The sequence below is a fragment of the Lotus japonicus genome, chromosome 1 (assembly GCF_012489685.1).
Source record: "Lotus japonicus ecotype B-129 chromosome 1, LjGifu_v1.2".
In the NCBI taxonomy this organism is placed as follows: domain Eukaryota; kingdom Viridiplantae; phylum Streptophyta; class Magnoliopsida; order Fabales; family Fabaceae; genus Lotus; species Lotus japonicus.
The window spans coordinates 100785582-100802745 of record NC_080041.1 but is presented as its reverse complement, the minus strand read 5'-3'; the positions used below and the strand labels follow the sequence as shown (position 1 = coordinate 100802745).

Here is a 17164-nt window from a genome sequence, read left to right as displayed (position 1 = left end):
AAACTAATATTAATGGCGCAAATGTGTTTCACATGATTGGCTTTGAATTTTTTTTTTTTTTTTGCATGGAGCATTTAGCAATACTCTCTTATTGATCACTTAAAATGTATGCAGTATTTGTGTGTTTGAAGGTTATATTATTAATTTTTTTTCATAAACTGTCCGGTATGCGGTTAACATTAAGATGATAATATTTTAAATTTGAAATTTAGTCACAATTAAGACTTTTTATCTCTTTTATTTTATGTGTATTATGTGGAAATTAAGCTTGGAAATATTCTCACTCCGTCACTCACTCGGTTTGGGTTGCTAGAGCTACCAATTGTGAGTATATTATTGACTTAGATTATAGTAGTTGGCTTTGACCAAATAGGAAAATAAAGTATTTGGCTAATGGGGCCATGTTTTTTACGCTCAATTCAAATTAATAACATTGAAATTAAATATTTATATAAGAGTTAGTAAGAGATTTCTTTTGTTTCCACCTAAAGTCTCTCTTTGCACAAATATAGCTTTCAAAATTTAATTTTAAAAAATGATTGGCTTCTAGAAATTAATTTTTAAAAGCACATGAACGGTGCATGGGGAGTTTTTATGTCACCAAAAGACACCTCTTCATACATTTAGAGGCATTGACTTTTTTATGGTTAATATATTGATTTATGATTTAATTTTTTAAGCGATTTTAATTTTAGTTTTTTAGCGATAAAATAATGTTTAGTACAATCATTTTTATAATTACTGGATTATTTTGACTGTGACTTTCATATTTTTTTCTACTCCACACGTATAAGGTTAACACTTTGTTTGTTTGTAGAGAGATAGAGAAGAGATGGAGGGGGAGAGAGAGAGAGATAGAGGGAGGAAGGAGGTGCCATGTGTATTTGGTTGTTGGAGAGGAGGGAAGAGAGTTTAGACTTTTTTACCTTGGTAGTGTAAATTTAGAATTTATTTACCAATATGGTGTAACTTTTAAAAAATTTACGGAACTAGTGTAAATCGCCACTACCAGTGGCGATATCTATTTTTTTTTTCTCACCCTCACAAGAAATTGCCAATAAGGGTGGGGATATTTGTCCTTTTTTTTTGTGTCGTCATTACGATTGGCGTTAACAATATATATATATTTTTAAATTTTTTTAACAAAATGCCATTAACAGTGGCGATATTTCTTTTTAAATAATAACGCCAACAAGATTGGCGATTTGTTTTTTTTTTGTTTTTTCTTAAATATTAAAAATAGTATCCATGTTTGATTATAATGGCATGCATTTTGTTTTTTTTACATGCATACATTTAATTTTTTTTACGGGACTATTTGTTTTTGTTTTTATTTTTAAAAGTAACTGAGTACTAAACCTCTATATATAGTGTTATTATTTAATGTATTACTATTTAACTTAAAATTAACTATATATTTTAGTGTTTAAAAAAACTATATTTTATAAATTTTAAAATAAATCAAACTGAACAAAAAATTAAAACGTGAATGATAAATACTATAGGAATTTCAAAATACCATTATAACCAAAATCAAAAGGTAATGTTTTAAAAAAGCTTGTTAAAAAAAAGAAAAAGAAAAAAGTTACCGCAAGTGCTAATGGCGTTTTGTTGAAAAAAAAAATCAAAGTCGCCACTTATAATGGCGACACTAATAAAAAAACAAATATCACCACACTTTCTGGCGATTTCTAGTGAGGGTGAGAAAAAAAAGTAGATATCACCACTGGTAGTGACGATTTACACTAACTCCGTAAATAATTTAAAAGTTACACCAAATTGGTAAATAAATTCCAAATTTACACTACCAAGGTAAAAAAGTCGAGAGTTTAATTGATGGGTCTCACACCTTTATTTGGTCTCTCCAATTTGAAGAGAGGAAATGAACAGTAAAGGGGGGAGAACATGTGCCGGTTTTTATATTTTTTTTTTCAATTCCGTCATGTTTAGTGGCGGTTTTAAACCGCCACTTTATTTTTTTTTGCATTTTCTTTACATTTTTGTGGCGGTTTAGAACCACCACTATATGCTTTTTGACTTTTTTGTTTTTAAAAATGTTTTTTATTCAAAAGTTAATTTTTCTCTCTCTCTTCCACCTCATTATTCTTCATCTCTCTCTTCTTTATCTCTACTATACCAAACAACCTCTAAATCCACTCTATTTCTCATTTATTTCTCTCTACTCAACTTCTCTCTTCTCTACTCTCTCCCTATCTCCATCTTCGCTACCAAACAAAGCATAAGTGTGTGTTTTTCAATAACAACTTGTAGCAATTCTTTCTCTCTTGAAGAAGCTTGGAGTGCAAGGAAACCCTCAATCCGACTCCTCAAATTTTTTTTTTGAGCGTATAACATATGTCCATGTGTCAGGCGTGTGAAATTGGAAAATTGCGGTGGTTTGAAAACCCTGCAAAGATGATTCCCTGTGAATTCTCAAAACAAACATTCATGTGAATTTTGCTTTGGAAATGTTTCCTGCGAATTTGTTCGGACTTATTTTTGTTGTAATGCACGCAGGAAATTTCGAGAATAATTAAGCCGCAAGGACTGTTTGGTGGTCAGTTCTTATCGGAACTGTATAAATATTACACCTGCTTAATAATTGAGTAATGCTATATGGTACGAGAGAATATGTACGACTAGTGCACGAGTGTAATTTAAAACCGCCACAAAATTACAACTGTTAAAAAAAAAGCAAAGCTACGGTTTCTAGCGGTTTAAAACCGCCACAAAATTACAACTGTCAAAAATAAAAAGAAAAGCTACGGTTTCTGGCGGTTAAAAACCGCCAGAAATTTCTTCGTGCGTGGTGCACGAGGCCCAAGGTCGTGCCCCACAGCATTTTCCTTAATAATTAGATATATTAAATGGTGACTTTTTTTGGTACATACATATGAAATGATGACAAATTTTAATAACAAGACTTGTTTGTCAGATTAATATAATAAATTATGTGGTTTGGATGGTTTATTCTAATTCGCGATTAGTGACTAGTTAGATTCGTGATTATTTATTTTCATTTATAGATAATCCATTGAGTTTTAGTTTAGCCTTTTCTCCTACAAGATGCTTTATAGGTATTATATAGTACAAAGAAAATGAGAAGAAAAAAAGTGGAACTTTTAGTAATTTAGATTGAAAGAAAATAAAATAGGAAAATAAAACTATCTTTTATTTATATGGATTGATAAAAAAAAGTGTGATGCTATCTTATCCTTATTGTGAAATTTATGTAAATAATTCATCTATATATTATATAAATTGTGTAATCATTTAAAAAGTTTGGAAATTGACTAATTTAACTCTATGTCTCTAATATATTTCGAGCTCATATTGGTCTTGTTGTGGTGTGCAAGCAAGAGCGCCATGGCTCCCTCAAGCTTTTTGTAAAAATCTTATATAATGAATTGCATTTAAATATTGTGTTCAACAAAATATAACAAACATATGATGGCGTGCTTACTTTGCTAAATTAACTTTGTGTCCCAGTGGTTGTTGTCTTTATATATTTTTGTCAATCAAAGTCCTCTTTTTGCACTTTTTTTAATGTATTATTTTCACATTGTTTTTTTTTTTACCAACTATCCAATTGGCTTCACTTGTGACCAGATTTAAAAACTTACAAGTGTGTATAGAAATTTTTAATTTGTTGTCTCTAGTCCTCTTTAAGTACTTATTTTAATTTGAGAATCCATCTATATCTTTTAAGAGATTAATTTTTAGGCATTGACAGTGTAAAAAAATTTACACAGTCATTCAATCACAACCTTTAATTTTATTTCCTATTTTAAATATTATTAAGTTCAAAATGAATTATAAATTAATAATATGGATAGTTGTGATTGAATTATTGTGTAAACTTATTTACACTGTTAGTGCATAGAAATTAATCTCATCGTTTAATTTAACATTAATCTTAATATTAACTATTATACTATTGTTTAAAAAAATATTATACTATTAATTACACAAACTCAAAAATAAATCCAACAATTACCATGTGTACCATGGAGAAGCTTTTCTTGCGGAACTTCTTGCAGTGATAAGAGGTCTGACCTTGGCATGGCAGCAAAGAATTCGGAAGCTATTGTGTTTCTCTGATTGTATGGAGGTGGTGAAGGCTCTTACCGATAATAGATCGCATAACTTATATTCTCATGCAGCGTATCTAGCGGAAGCAAGGGACTTGATACACCAAGATTGGGAAGTTTCTCTTCATTATCTTCCTAGAGAACAGAATGCCCATGCGGATGCTCTTGCGAGTTTGGGGGTAAGGCTTAGCATTGCCTTTACTACGTGGTCCGCACCCCCTCCTGAGATTATGCCTCTGATGGGTTGTGGCTAGTTTTCTTTTTCTTTTGTTGTTTTGTCTTGCTTTGTTTTATGCTTTCCCATGTACCAAAAAAAAAATAATGCTAATAAAAAAATTAATTCATGAAATGAAATGAAATGATATTTTGGCTCCTCAAATATATATTTCCTCTCAGTTCTGCCACTGGTAGTGTGTTATGTCTTTCTACATGGACTTTGCATCCAAGTACTTATATGACCACCTTTCCTTTCTCGGTTTCTCTTTTCCCTTCAAATTAATACCAACATATTAACCACTTCATGTTTCTTATGTTTGTTTGATTCTTAAGTTATGTCTCGAGTTTGAATTTAATGAATGGAATAAATTCTCAATGAGAGAGTTGGTCTCACCATAATGACGTAGATATTGTCAGCTCAAATATGATTATTTTTCATTGATGAAACATATAATACACCAAAAATATAAACATATTTTCCTCTAAAAAACACACAAGCATATCTACAATAACGTAACAACGACAATTATACTTCTTACACCTCCTCCATCCCATGACTCTATCTCATACTCTTTACCATAATGAGTTAAAGCATAGTGTTATTCAAACCCTAGTTTTGACACCCTATGTGTGAGCTCAACATCACGTTGAAGCAAATAACTAGAAACTCATATTTGGATCTTTGAATCAGTTTCTCTTAAATTTGTGTTAGCCATAACTCTAACCCAAAAACTAACTTAGGTGAGGGGTTGCTCAATCTTTTTAAACACTTGTTTGGTCATACTTGTAGTCAATATGAGACTTTAACACCCTCGTACAAATGTTGTACAGCTAGAGCATGGGATTTGTAGAAATTTTGCGGGTGGCCTATGTGTGGTCTCCAATTAACGAATCTAAGATACTCTTTTAGCATCTTAGAATTTGGGAGACTTAAATCTACTCCCAAAAGCTAGCTTTTGGGTGATAATAGGTAGATATACCATTTATAAATACTTATTTTGCCATATTTCTAGTCAATATGGAACCTCAAGAACTTTCACCCCTCACCTCAAGTCCTCAATGAAACCTTTTATAATAAGTAGATATACAATTTATAAATACTTATTTTGACCAATGCTCCACATATGGTTGCACATAGAGAAACCTTCATTCGACATCGCCCAACACCCTTTCACGCCTTTTTGCCAAAACCCTTCTCCCATTCTATTTCCTTTCCCACGTAAACTTGAAATCAGTAGTTCCTTGATCTAGAAAACTACAGTAATCCATCATGCCCAACATGCTCATAGTTATGGCTTCCAAATAATCTCCACCCAACTCCTAATCATAAGATAAGGTGATCTCATTGTAGTTGTAGTCACCAAGAGTCAACCAAGGGTCACAAATTTATTGTCTCTGACATGCAAGATAATTCCATAGCTCTTCTCGCTTTCTAGAGTTTGAGCTCACATACACCACTTAGCAAGCCCATCTTCTGACTCCATGGACAATAGCCATTAAGCCACTTGAGCATCTAAGTCCACAACATAAGTAATGAATTCTCGATTTGGAAGTACAAAACACAAACTGTAACACCCCGATTTCTCGACGGTCACTTTAGTAACTTTTCCAAAAACGTGGGTGAATTTTTACCGAATATTAAAACCTTTTTAAAACATAGCTTAACAATAAAGAAGTAGTAACATGAGTAAATAGACTGAATAATTTCATTTTATAAACAAAAGCTTAGTACATTAACTCCTTCAAAATTAAAGACAGATGTTATTAAACTAATGTTCGACCACCCCCAAGCCAACACAACAAAAAGGTCTCTAGTTTAGGTTCAATACATATAAAAGAACTCGGCTCACCCCAAAAAACAGACTCAATTATCACACTCAATACCCGACTCATGGTCCACGTGCCTCCAAGGCTTCCTCCAACGCTCGCATCACTTTGTCCTGCATCCTCTACTCTCACTGGTCCCAAAGATGAACCATTGGTCACGTGGTTGATGTCCTAAAACTTGTCGTCGTCCACATCAAGTAGGTACAGGGTCACATCCCGTCTGATCACACACATGCTTATCGTTTGAGCGTTAAACAACAAACAACAAACAAGCAAGAGTCAACTTCTAACACACACATGTCATAAGTAGGGTATACTACCCTATCAATCACAAGTTCTTCCCCTAAGCTAACATTCACAAATCGGGGAACTATATTAAGTTCTAAGATTCACAAGTATGGGGAACTATCCCATAGTTCTAAGTTCAGTTAGTCGATGCTCGTGTAGATGCATGCAGACGCTTCAGATATCAATTCAACCAATCCCTCATGGAAAGGCAGGACGAACACGACTCCACGATCAGGGTTGGCCCTCACCAACGCACTGTTGTTCCTCAGCTCCACGATCGGGGTTGGCCCTCACCAACACGTTTTCGTATTTCGTTCGTCCTTTGTTCATGTTCACCCGATGAACATCACCACTAACTAGCCCAATCCAGTTCACCAGTCGTGGACACCAAGCTCAATCCAAGTCACTTGGCCACAAATGCATGCCATGCAAGTTAGTTATCATCTCTAGGCCCTAAGCTTTTCATGTTCATCTCTTGAACATAATCTCATAACATAAATATAACTTGCATTCATCTCAATAAATGAAGCTAACACCCTAGTCACATAGCCATGTTCATAATAACAACAACTAACATTTATTGCATCTATAATCAAATAGTATTTCTAGCACATACAACATTGATAACCCTAGTATCATGTTCATTCGAACATTCACAATCACAATCAATATTCTAGGCCGAGGCTGAAGTACTATCCTTACTATCATATTCATCTAGCATACGGTCCTTAACATTTCACAATCATACAACCACAATCAATAATTATAGGTCGTAGCCGAAGTTCCCTTACAAAGACCAAAAACGTGATGATTGTGAAATGACGCCAAAAACTTGATAACTCCTAGGCAAGTGTACCTATTTGTTAAGTAGTAATAAATTATCGAACTCAAGGATTGCGGCCATCTAAATTAATTTAACCTATTAAATAACTAAAAAGACTAGTAAAAAGGTTTTGGGGGTAAATAATTGTTGTTGAAAACAAACTTAATTGAAAGTTGCAGAATTCAGTGAAAAGCAATTACGTAATATTGAAAGCAATCAAAAGGGGAAGTACCTGGGGTAGGATTTCATCAATCTCACTTATGTTCTTAATAGACTAATTAACTCATGAATTATCTAACTTATTTATGATGCTTGCCTAAGTTTCTACGTGATAATCTCTTAACTACGCAGAACTTCCAATTAAACTGCTAACACTAATCTCTTAATTCCTAGACGAATTCAATTGGAGAATTAAAGTACATAGTTACTAGCCAACACAATTAGAAGTTACCCTTATCTCTAAGGCGTAGGCGTTCCTAATCAATTCCTCACCGGATCTTTATTTTCTACCGATTTCTCAATCGCATACAAAATAGCAAAGTTAATCTTCATGCATAAAGATTCATAGATAAAAGATGAGAAATTCATAAATAAAAATAGGATTCATGAGTCAAAAAGTAAATCAAAACATAAGGTTAAGAGTATCAAACCGAACACCCCAAGTACCTACGAAGGTTTAGCCGCTTCCATGATCAAATAAATTATTGAAATAAAAAGAGTTCTTCAAAAAGCTCAAAGTGGTGCTAGGGTTAACTTCAGGAAAAAAAACTCAAGAACGGCTGCTGCTCTCAATACCAAAAGTTCCGTTCAATACTCATTCTCCTCAAATATATATTCTTCTGTTTCTTTATTTCTATTCAAATCCGTACCAATCACGTGATCTCTCACTCTCTGGCTGATTTTGCTCTTGGTCCAACACTCCTGCCACGTGTCGCGTCACCATTGGTTCAATCTATAAGTTAGTATTCCAGTGCTTCGCGATTCACATCCTTATGGTGGTCCTCCAGCATGGTTGAGCCACGTTGTGTGGAAGAAGACAGCAGCCATTGATCTCCTGCATGTGCATGTTAATTTCAGTGGACTATCACCACCAGATCATATCCTTTTCCTGATTTTCTCTTTTCCTTTTATTCCGAAAATCCTAAATAAAATAAAATCAAAATAATAAAATAAATCAAACTAAAATACTAAAAAGATAATAATTCAAAATAAAACATATCAATTAAAAATAAAATAACTTAAATCCTAATAAATCTAAATAAAAATCATAAAAATACTAAAAACCACATAAAAAAATAGTAAAATGCATGGAATAATCAAGGAGTGACCTAAAATGACCAAAATATCCTAAATAATATATCAAAATGCATGGAAATAAACTAGACAAATAGCTTAAACACCCGGGTCATCAGTACGCTTCCCTACAATTCTCAGGTTGCTCCTTGAAGCTAGGTTTACACTTGGAAATGTCTTACCAACGAACAAACAGAGTAACATTACTAAACGAACAATCGGATCAATCATAAGCTCATTCCCTTATTATTGATCAGGAAATTCCCCCCAAAAAATAAAAGAAAGGAATATTCCCTCATGAAATATTCTTAGAATCATGTCCAACACCTTCCCATAAGGTGTGGCCCGAGAAATCGTCCTCACCGGCGCTGTCGGGGCAATTTTGACCTAAAAAGTCACTGTCACGGAACCAAATCAATATTACAGTCAAAACGCTCGTAATGTCGCATACATCAACATCCAGACATTATCGAGACTTAATAATTCCTCTACCAAATAATTTCCCTTATAAAGGCATTATATCATATATAGCACAAACAATTCATTAAATAATATTAAATATTTTTATTTAAATAGTAGGCCCTGAGCCGGGTCTTACATATACCCCCATTGTAACCTACTGCCCCAACTTCACAACACAACTTGTAGCCTAATCCACGCCAGAAGGAAGCCACCCCCACTAAAGAACAATTAGTCTAAAACACAACCACAATGGATGGTCGAAAAGGATCGTACAAGATCCTTAGCCCTCTGTTGTCCTTGAGCATCTGCTCCTCCAAGAATGTTCATTGTAATCAAATTTACAGTCATATTATCCATGAAATATATGGATAGAGTGGTCACCTGTAGATCTTTTCTTTAGATATTTTTATGATTTTTTCCTCAGAGTTTTTTACGACTTTACCAGTAATGTGATAATGCATGTGACTTAATACTTAAATTCATAAGAAAAGTTGCATAAAACAATATTTTTATTTTAACATTAATTAATTAGCTCTACCGTAAAACTATTGATACTTTATTTATGATTTTATTTCTATGTATTGACGATGTAAATAATTTTGGGATTTTTTATAATTTTTAAATAATTAATTAAAAATACAAATACTATAATCATATATAAAATAAAATAAAATTATAAAAAAAGGCCCCTTCCTCATTTCTCATAAAAAGTTTGAAATTATGTTTTCTTTCAAATAATTAAGAAAATGTAATCATGAAAAATTTGGTAATGAAAACTATAATGAACTTAAAATATCAAAATAATAATTATAAAATAATAAAACAAAATGAAAGTCTAAAAATCATCAACAAACAACCTTTCCTTGTTCTTCTCACCAGGTTCCTACTTCTTCTTCCTAACTTTTCATTTCACTCTTGTATTATTCACGATTTTCAATTTTCATGCTCTGTTTTTCTCAATTCGATGAATTAGGTTTTTCGATTTAGGTTCTTGCTGCCTCTAGTTGCAATTTCTGATAACAAATTGTGTTTTCTCAGAAACTGAATGTACGTTTGATTTGCATTTGCAGGAAATGACGTTGTTTGATTTCTTCCGCTGAAGCAGAAATTTGTTGTCAAATTTTGCCTAGAGTCCAATACACAGGTAAGTGGTAACAAAATGCTACAATCTATAAGAAATGTTATGTGCTTTTGATGAACAAAATTTTAACACATGCTTGTGTGTGGTACCTTTAGATTTAATTCAGCATATGCATATGCTTTTAATTTATCAGCATTCTGCAGACACTGCAGTAGCAAGTTTGTTTTGTATAGGCACAATTTTTTTGTTTTCTTGCTGTTGTGAGTTGTAACTTACGGGTTTTACGCGGTTTTGCTATCTTTGTTATGTTGGTAGTTGGTTCTCCTGTTATGCGTAATTGGGGCTAGGACAACTAGAGGCATTTCTTACTTGTATGAAGAGTGCCAACAAAGAACAATCTATAATGACATAAAACTAGGAAATATTCTTAGAGAAGAACTTCAATTCTATAGTTGCTGATTTTGGTTTGGTCAATCTTTGGAACTGGGAAAATAGACACATAACCATGATCGGAGGAAGGGGACTCCAGGCAATGCTTCTCCTGAGCTTTAGATGTCATTTCCTATAACTCACAAGTGTGATGATTGAAGCTTTAGCATGCTATTATTTAAAATCATAGGTAGGAGGATAAACCTTGATATTAAACTTCCTGAGAGTAGTGGTTGCAATCTGGGTTCAGAATTTTTTTGGTGTTGGACAGCCAGAGGAGTTAATGATTGTATGTGGGGTAGAGAGGAAAAATAAGGAGATATATGAAGTCATGGCTAAGGTAGTGTCTTTATCATACTTGAGAATGGTTGTCTCTCAAGGTGCTCATTATCATGAATGAATATTTTTTTTATAGTTAAAGTAAAAAAAAAAAAAGTCAAGCAGATATTGCATTCCAAAATCATCACTTATTACAAAGCACAATACTATGATACCAAATATAAAAACTGATACAGCAAAGTTAACGCAGATACATAGTCTATTGAAGTAGTGAAATGTAGTCAGTCACCCACATCGAGATATCCCCAAACACAAAATTATGAAATGTTTTTTCATATGTGTCGAACTGTAATGGGACTCCTGACAATGTGTCTTCCATTTGTCCATTGCAAATCCCCAAATAGGTATTTTCTCTGTTGAGTCACACTCGTTGCTTGCACAATAACTTGGAAGGTCTTCTTTTCACCAATTTTCTGGAAAGTCAAGGAATTAGGAATAACAACAATTTTATGTTCAGGCAATTGGACATTGGCAAAATATGTGCTTGGTGGCCCAACATTGGTGACGGTGCGGGTAACATTGACCACATTAGACTCAATGTTCGGTAATGTGATTGAAGGGTAGTTAAAATCTGTTATGCTGTGAGATCCTGAACAAGTAAATGTCTTCTTGTTAAGTACTGAAATGAGTTGTTGGTCATATCCAGAAGCACATAAGAAGTTCAAGTAATCAACAATGCTTAGATCATAAACAAGCCCAGGATCAATTGCACTGTTAGGTTGAACATGTCCTGAACCATGAGCAAATGGTGTTGCTAATGTTTCATCAAACGCGTCTTGTATAGGCCTGTTGGTGTTATCTCTTGTACTTGCTGCAAGGCCATATGTTTAAACATAAATTAGTAGTCCTCTAAAAATATGACATTCCTTGTCATAGAATGAAGTATGTGAATATAATGAGAAATGTGTATGCTGGAAGAAAATTAAAATTGTACAATCATATACTACCTCCCGTACTTATTATAAGAATTATAAAACTACATAACGTCCATTAAGAAATATAGTTACTAGTTAGAACACATAGAGAGAGAGAGAGAGAGAGAGAGAGAGAGAGAGAGAGAGAGAGAGAGAGAGATAGATAGATAGATAGATAGATAGATAGATAGATTACCTGTGGTCATGATTGCTGATTTAATAGCAGATGGACTCCAATTAGGATGAAGTGTCTTAATTAGTCCAGCAATACCAGAAACATGAGGGCAAGACATGGAAGTTCCTTGTAGTACATTAAATGGAAACCCTCGACGATTGTCTGATAATAGGTTAGATGCACTAGCGAATAGTGAATAGGCAGCTAGTATGTTCACACCAGGCGCAGTTACATCAGGCTAAAATAGAAAACAAAAGTAATCTCATAAAAAGTAAAAAATAGTCAAATGGAGAGTATAACTTATAAAATTCCAAGTGTTTATACCTTGAGTATTGATGGCTGGACTTGGTTGGGTCCTCTAGATGAGAATGAAGCCATAACTGGAGCTGGCCTTCTTCCAAGAAGTGTTGTTGCTTGGGACATCGTTATTGTAGAATTCCTTCAATTGAAGTACAGTAAGTGAGTAAACGGAGTCCTTCATTTGTAACATGTGATTTAAAAAATGTAACAATTTTAAAAGGTTGTCATAAGTCACAACAAAAGCATGTGTAATTACGTTGCAACTGTTGTTATTCCATGATTTTTTGGGCCCCCCACTGTAGACAAAACATGAGGCTCAGAAAGAAGTGTATTTCCATTTTGCTGTTGATTACTTAAAACCATTCCCTGTGCACCAGAAGATAGAGCTTCCTGACCCTCAGCAACTGATTTTATTTTTCCTTCTCGAACGCATACCACTATTTTGCCGTTTACTTTTGCAGGATCAAGTGTTCCAGGTCTACAAAGTTGACTACAATAACATACATATAAAAAGTGAAGGTAAGAAACTTTGGCATTTAATTTGGAAGAAATTAAGTTATTTGTGATTTGTACTTACGCATCTCGATTTGTCGCGTTGGCAAGTTTAGCATCGGTAGAACTGATCAGGGTAAAGGATTGGTTAGGCGGCAAGTTCACGAAAAGACTGGCTCCCTAGTAATTTGAAAAAATCAGTTATTTCTACTACAACAACAGTAATAGTAATAAAAACGACCCTTACAATTTAGCTTAGGTGAAACTATATTTCAAAAAGAAGGATGATACCGTGTCTGTAGTTTGTCCACTGCTGTTACTAATAGTTATAGTACTGCTGAACTCTCTATCGATGGTGCTAGCAGCAACTGTGAACACCCATGGAGCCACATTCAAGACAGTTCCAGGTGTTGGTCCATCATTTCCTGCAGATGCAACTAATAATATATTTTTGGCAAGTGCATGGAATGCTCCTATGGAAACTTCATCAGTGAAAATTTCTGTAGGACTGATAGAATCTCTGCCTCCAGCAGACACCGAAATCACATCAACACCATCGCTTATGGCTTGTTCAATAGCAGCCAACACATCCGCACCGTAGCAACTAGCATCATCAGTTAGAGACCAGCACACTTTGTAGGATGCAACTCTAGCTCTTGGGGATCCACCTTTTGCTGTGCCATTACCATTACCAAATACTTGTGCACCAGGAACGAAATTGCCAGCAGCTATTGATAATGTGTGTGTTCCATGGCCTACGAAGTCACGTGCTGTTTGTTGACTTGGGGGAAGTTTGCCGTTGGATGATTCATAAGCTTTGTTGAAGATTCTTGCTCCAATTAGCTTCCTGGTGTTATGTGTAGCACATATTTAGATAAATAGTATTGTTGAGTTTAGATAGGCATAAAGTGGTGATTTGTATTTCCAAGTATTTCCAACACATTTCTTATATGTGGAGTACTAGCAACACCCTCTTTTAAATATAAACTCTCACATACACTCTTTGTGATTGGTGGATAATTTGGAGTGTGTGCGCAACTCTTAAACCATTTTAATAGCAGTTGAATTGTTCGAACCTGTTACATGGAACTTTCTTTGAACCTTGGAGTTTGTTGATTTCACAGGTGTTACCCCCACGCCATTTTGCAGGGACAGGACCTATTCCTATGTCACTAAAACTCTTTGATTCAGGCCAAACACCTGTCCAAGTCGCGCGTTATTATGAGAATATTTGAAGAATTTATACTCTCTAGATTTGCTCTCAATTTAAGAAGTGAATTCCGCTGAATAAAATCGTGATCTTGTATTTGCAAGTGCATTCTGGCCAAGCACCTATTCAAATGTTGTTTTGAACTATAAACTTCACATAATCTATCTTAGACATCACTGTTGAAAGGAATATGTTTCATTGACACCTCTTCTAAGTGGAAAAGAGGTGGAAGTATGAGAGATATAAAAAATAAAAAATAAATATTGGATGTGATAGGTGACATGTTTGAGAACAAAAGAGATAGAAACAAAATAAAGGTGGAAAATAAGTGGAGAAATATTTGGTGTGAATGAATCATAACTCATAAAATTATAATAGGAAAATGAGAGATGAGTTATGATATACACACACTTCTCCGCTCATTTTCCACCTTCTTTTTCTATTATTTCTCTTTTTTCTATCACTCAAATCATCTATCACATCTTTACTTTTTTTCTCCTTTCTTCTTATCTCTCTCTTCCTCCACCTCTCCACACCTTTAAAATGAGGTGTGAAGATATAATTATTCAATGAAAGATATAATAAGTTATATGATGAAAAAAGAAGAGAGAAAAAAATGAAAGATAATCCATCTAATCTTTAATTCCACTTCATCAACATTTTTTTTCTATCGCATTTCGTCACATTTCTGTTACATTTCTCATGTTATTCTCCATTTTGGATGTAGGGTTAAAAATTAGGATATAAATATATTATTTTCATTTCCAGAAGTAGCTGCTAGATTAATTGCTCAACCACATTGTTTGTGCAATAAGCGGTAGAAGAGTGATCAAAAAGTACAACAATAATTAATCCTCTCGCCGTAATTTCTCGTATTACGCGCCTCATTCCTATGAGTAAAATTCGTATCCCATGCTCATTATTAAGATGATATATCATCTAACTACTAGACCACATCTTTCGCGTAATCACCAAAGAATTTTATTCATTCATAAGAATTAAAAATAGAACTCAACCACTTACTTATTTTCTTCCTGTCTTTACATTAGAGTTTAGATCCCACATTTGATAATCTTCTACATCTTTAAACTTTTTTTATCATGTTTATTTTTATCCATATGATTGACTATTAGTCAGTCTTTTTTTCTTAATATTATAGGGGCGTATACCTATCCTTTCACATTTTCAGAAAAAAATACTTATCCTTTCACAATCTTAACAACTCATTGCCGTCTTCACTTTTTCAGAATAATTAATTTTTATATTCTGTACAAATTGAACTTTTATATTAATCAATAATAGAAGTTGGAAAGACTGAAGCATCAAAAAATAATAGAAGTTGGAAAGACTTGGAATCCTTGTAAACTACTTGACCTATAAAATGCACAATTCTCAGTCTCACGCTCTCACTAATGACTAATCCCAAATTTGACTCAGACACCATGTGATGTCGTCGTCGCAAAAATAAAATAAAATATGTTAAAATAAGTACTCAAGAAAGCATCTTGCCAACTAAAAAAAGTTTCTATATAGTTCTTGTCTCCAAGCAGGTTTATTAGATTTCATTTTTATTAAAAAAAAATAAAAGCTTGGTCACGTCAACTCTTTAAAGATAACATTATCATTTTTTATTTTATTCTTAAAAGATGAAAACACATTTAATCGCATTTTCAGGGATTTTAAAATGAGACGGCCTGTCCTTTTAAATAAGAACTAAGTAACTAATTTGTTTTAATTTAAAAATATAGTTATTTTAGTTATTAGCATTAAATATATCTTTTATTTATATTATAATTTTCTAAAATTAACATTAATCTATTTTTTTCAATTATCCTTAGTACTATTTGAAAGAGAAAGAGAGTACTCCAATTATTATGCTCCAATTACTATTGGAAAAAAAGTTGGATAACTAACTTTGAGTAGGAGGAAACGCGAATAAGCATGAGACTGTTCTAATTTCATTGTCTGTTGTACTGGTTCAGCCGATTTAGAGTGTGCAGGAGGTCCTTTGGGTGTGGCTTGTTCGCTCCCGGAGTCTTGGACTTGTCAGTGCTATCGTGCTCGGACGTATGTGTCAGTTATGTTGCTTTCTTCTTTGATCGATGTCGCATGCTTATCCGCGTTCCCTCCAATGCCGAGATGATGCTATGTTTTTGTTGGGTTTGCGAGACTTTCTCTTCTCATTGGTCATTTAATGTTTGATCAAGGGTTTGCTGCCTTGTATTGCTTTATGGGGCGTGTTTGATTCTAGGTTTTGCTATGCTAGCATTGGGGGACTTTACTCACATTATTATGTGTTATCTGTAATATTGACAATTATCCATCTAATAAAAGCTTATGTTTAAAAAAAAAAGACTAATTCTGTGTATATTTGTTAAAGTAATTAATACAACACAAAATTTAAGTTAATTATTTATATATAGTTTTATACCCTAAACAGAATAGAATAGGAGGTTAGAATTTCCTTCATTATTTAAATAATAAACTATGATCCAGAGTGAAGATATACTCATTAAATTAAAAAATTGAAACAATATTAATATAGAATGTTGTTCTGAAAAGAGTTGTTCATAGATTCTGATTGGATTATAAAGATAGATCAGTGTGGTAAAGATTACCTGTATCAATGCTACCTATGATTGTGTTTTCACCAAATCTTCCCTTTTGCCATGCTGTGTTCCCACCATTTCCAATACCATTTCTACCCAGCCCAAGAAACTCCCATGAACGGGTAGTGTGCAGTTTATGCTCCTTGCTCAAAAAACACAGATACTACATTTGGTTTTTCGCATCAGTGGAACATTGTGTCAACTATATATTGATTTGATTCTTAAGTTCAAATCAATTCAGTAAAAAAAAATATTAGCGGCTTCTGGGGGCTAGAATGAAAATATTTAAGGAGAAAGAAGTTGATCTGAGCATGCTAATAACTAATTTGAAGTGGTGAAAACACTAGATCTTGAATTTTAGCTAATTGAATTTGATTCAGTTTCTTACTTGCAATTGAGCTGCTTCTTCCTCCTCAAGTAAAGCTGCAAATCCATTGATGTGTTTATTATATGAATAAATAATTGCTTCTTTGGCCTTCTCATTGCTGTAAATGAAAATCAACATACATATATAGTTTATAAATCAATTTCTTCCAAAACAAAGTTTAAGAAGATGTGGCAAAAAAACTGATTTTTTCTCATTTTATATATACCTTCCCAAGACTGAACCCAGTA

The 17164-nt window shown here is 33.5% G+C and overlaps 1 protein-coding gene across 1 annotated transcript; it reads right to left on the bottom strand.

Moving 5' to 3' along the window:
- Nucleotides 1-10938: 10938 nt before the first annotated feature.
- Nucleotides 10939-16862, bottom strand: LOC130714971 (subtilisin-like protease Glyma18g48580). The gene is made up of 9 exons (XM_057564960.1): nt 16821-16862; nt 16559-16712; nt 13807-13930; nt 13022-13577; nt 12816-12910; nt 12495-12728; nt 12263-12377; nt 11960-12176; nt 10939-11660 (listed from the first exon to the last, which is right to left on the bottom strand). Exons 1-9 carry the CDS (start codon nt 16860-16862, stop codon nt 11122-11124), a joined length of 2076 nt encoding a protein of 691 aa, XP_057420943.1. The 3' UTR covers nt 10939-11121.
- Nucleotides 16863-17164: the final 302 nt, after the last annotated feature.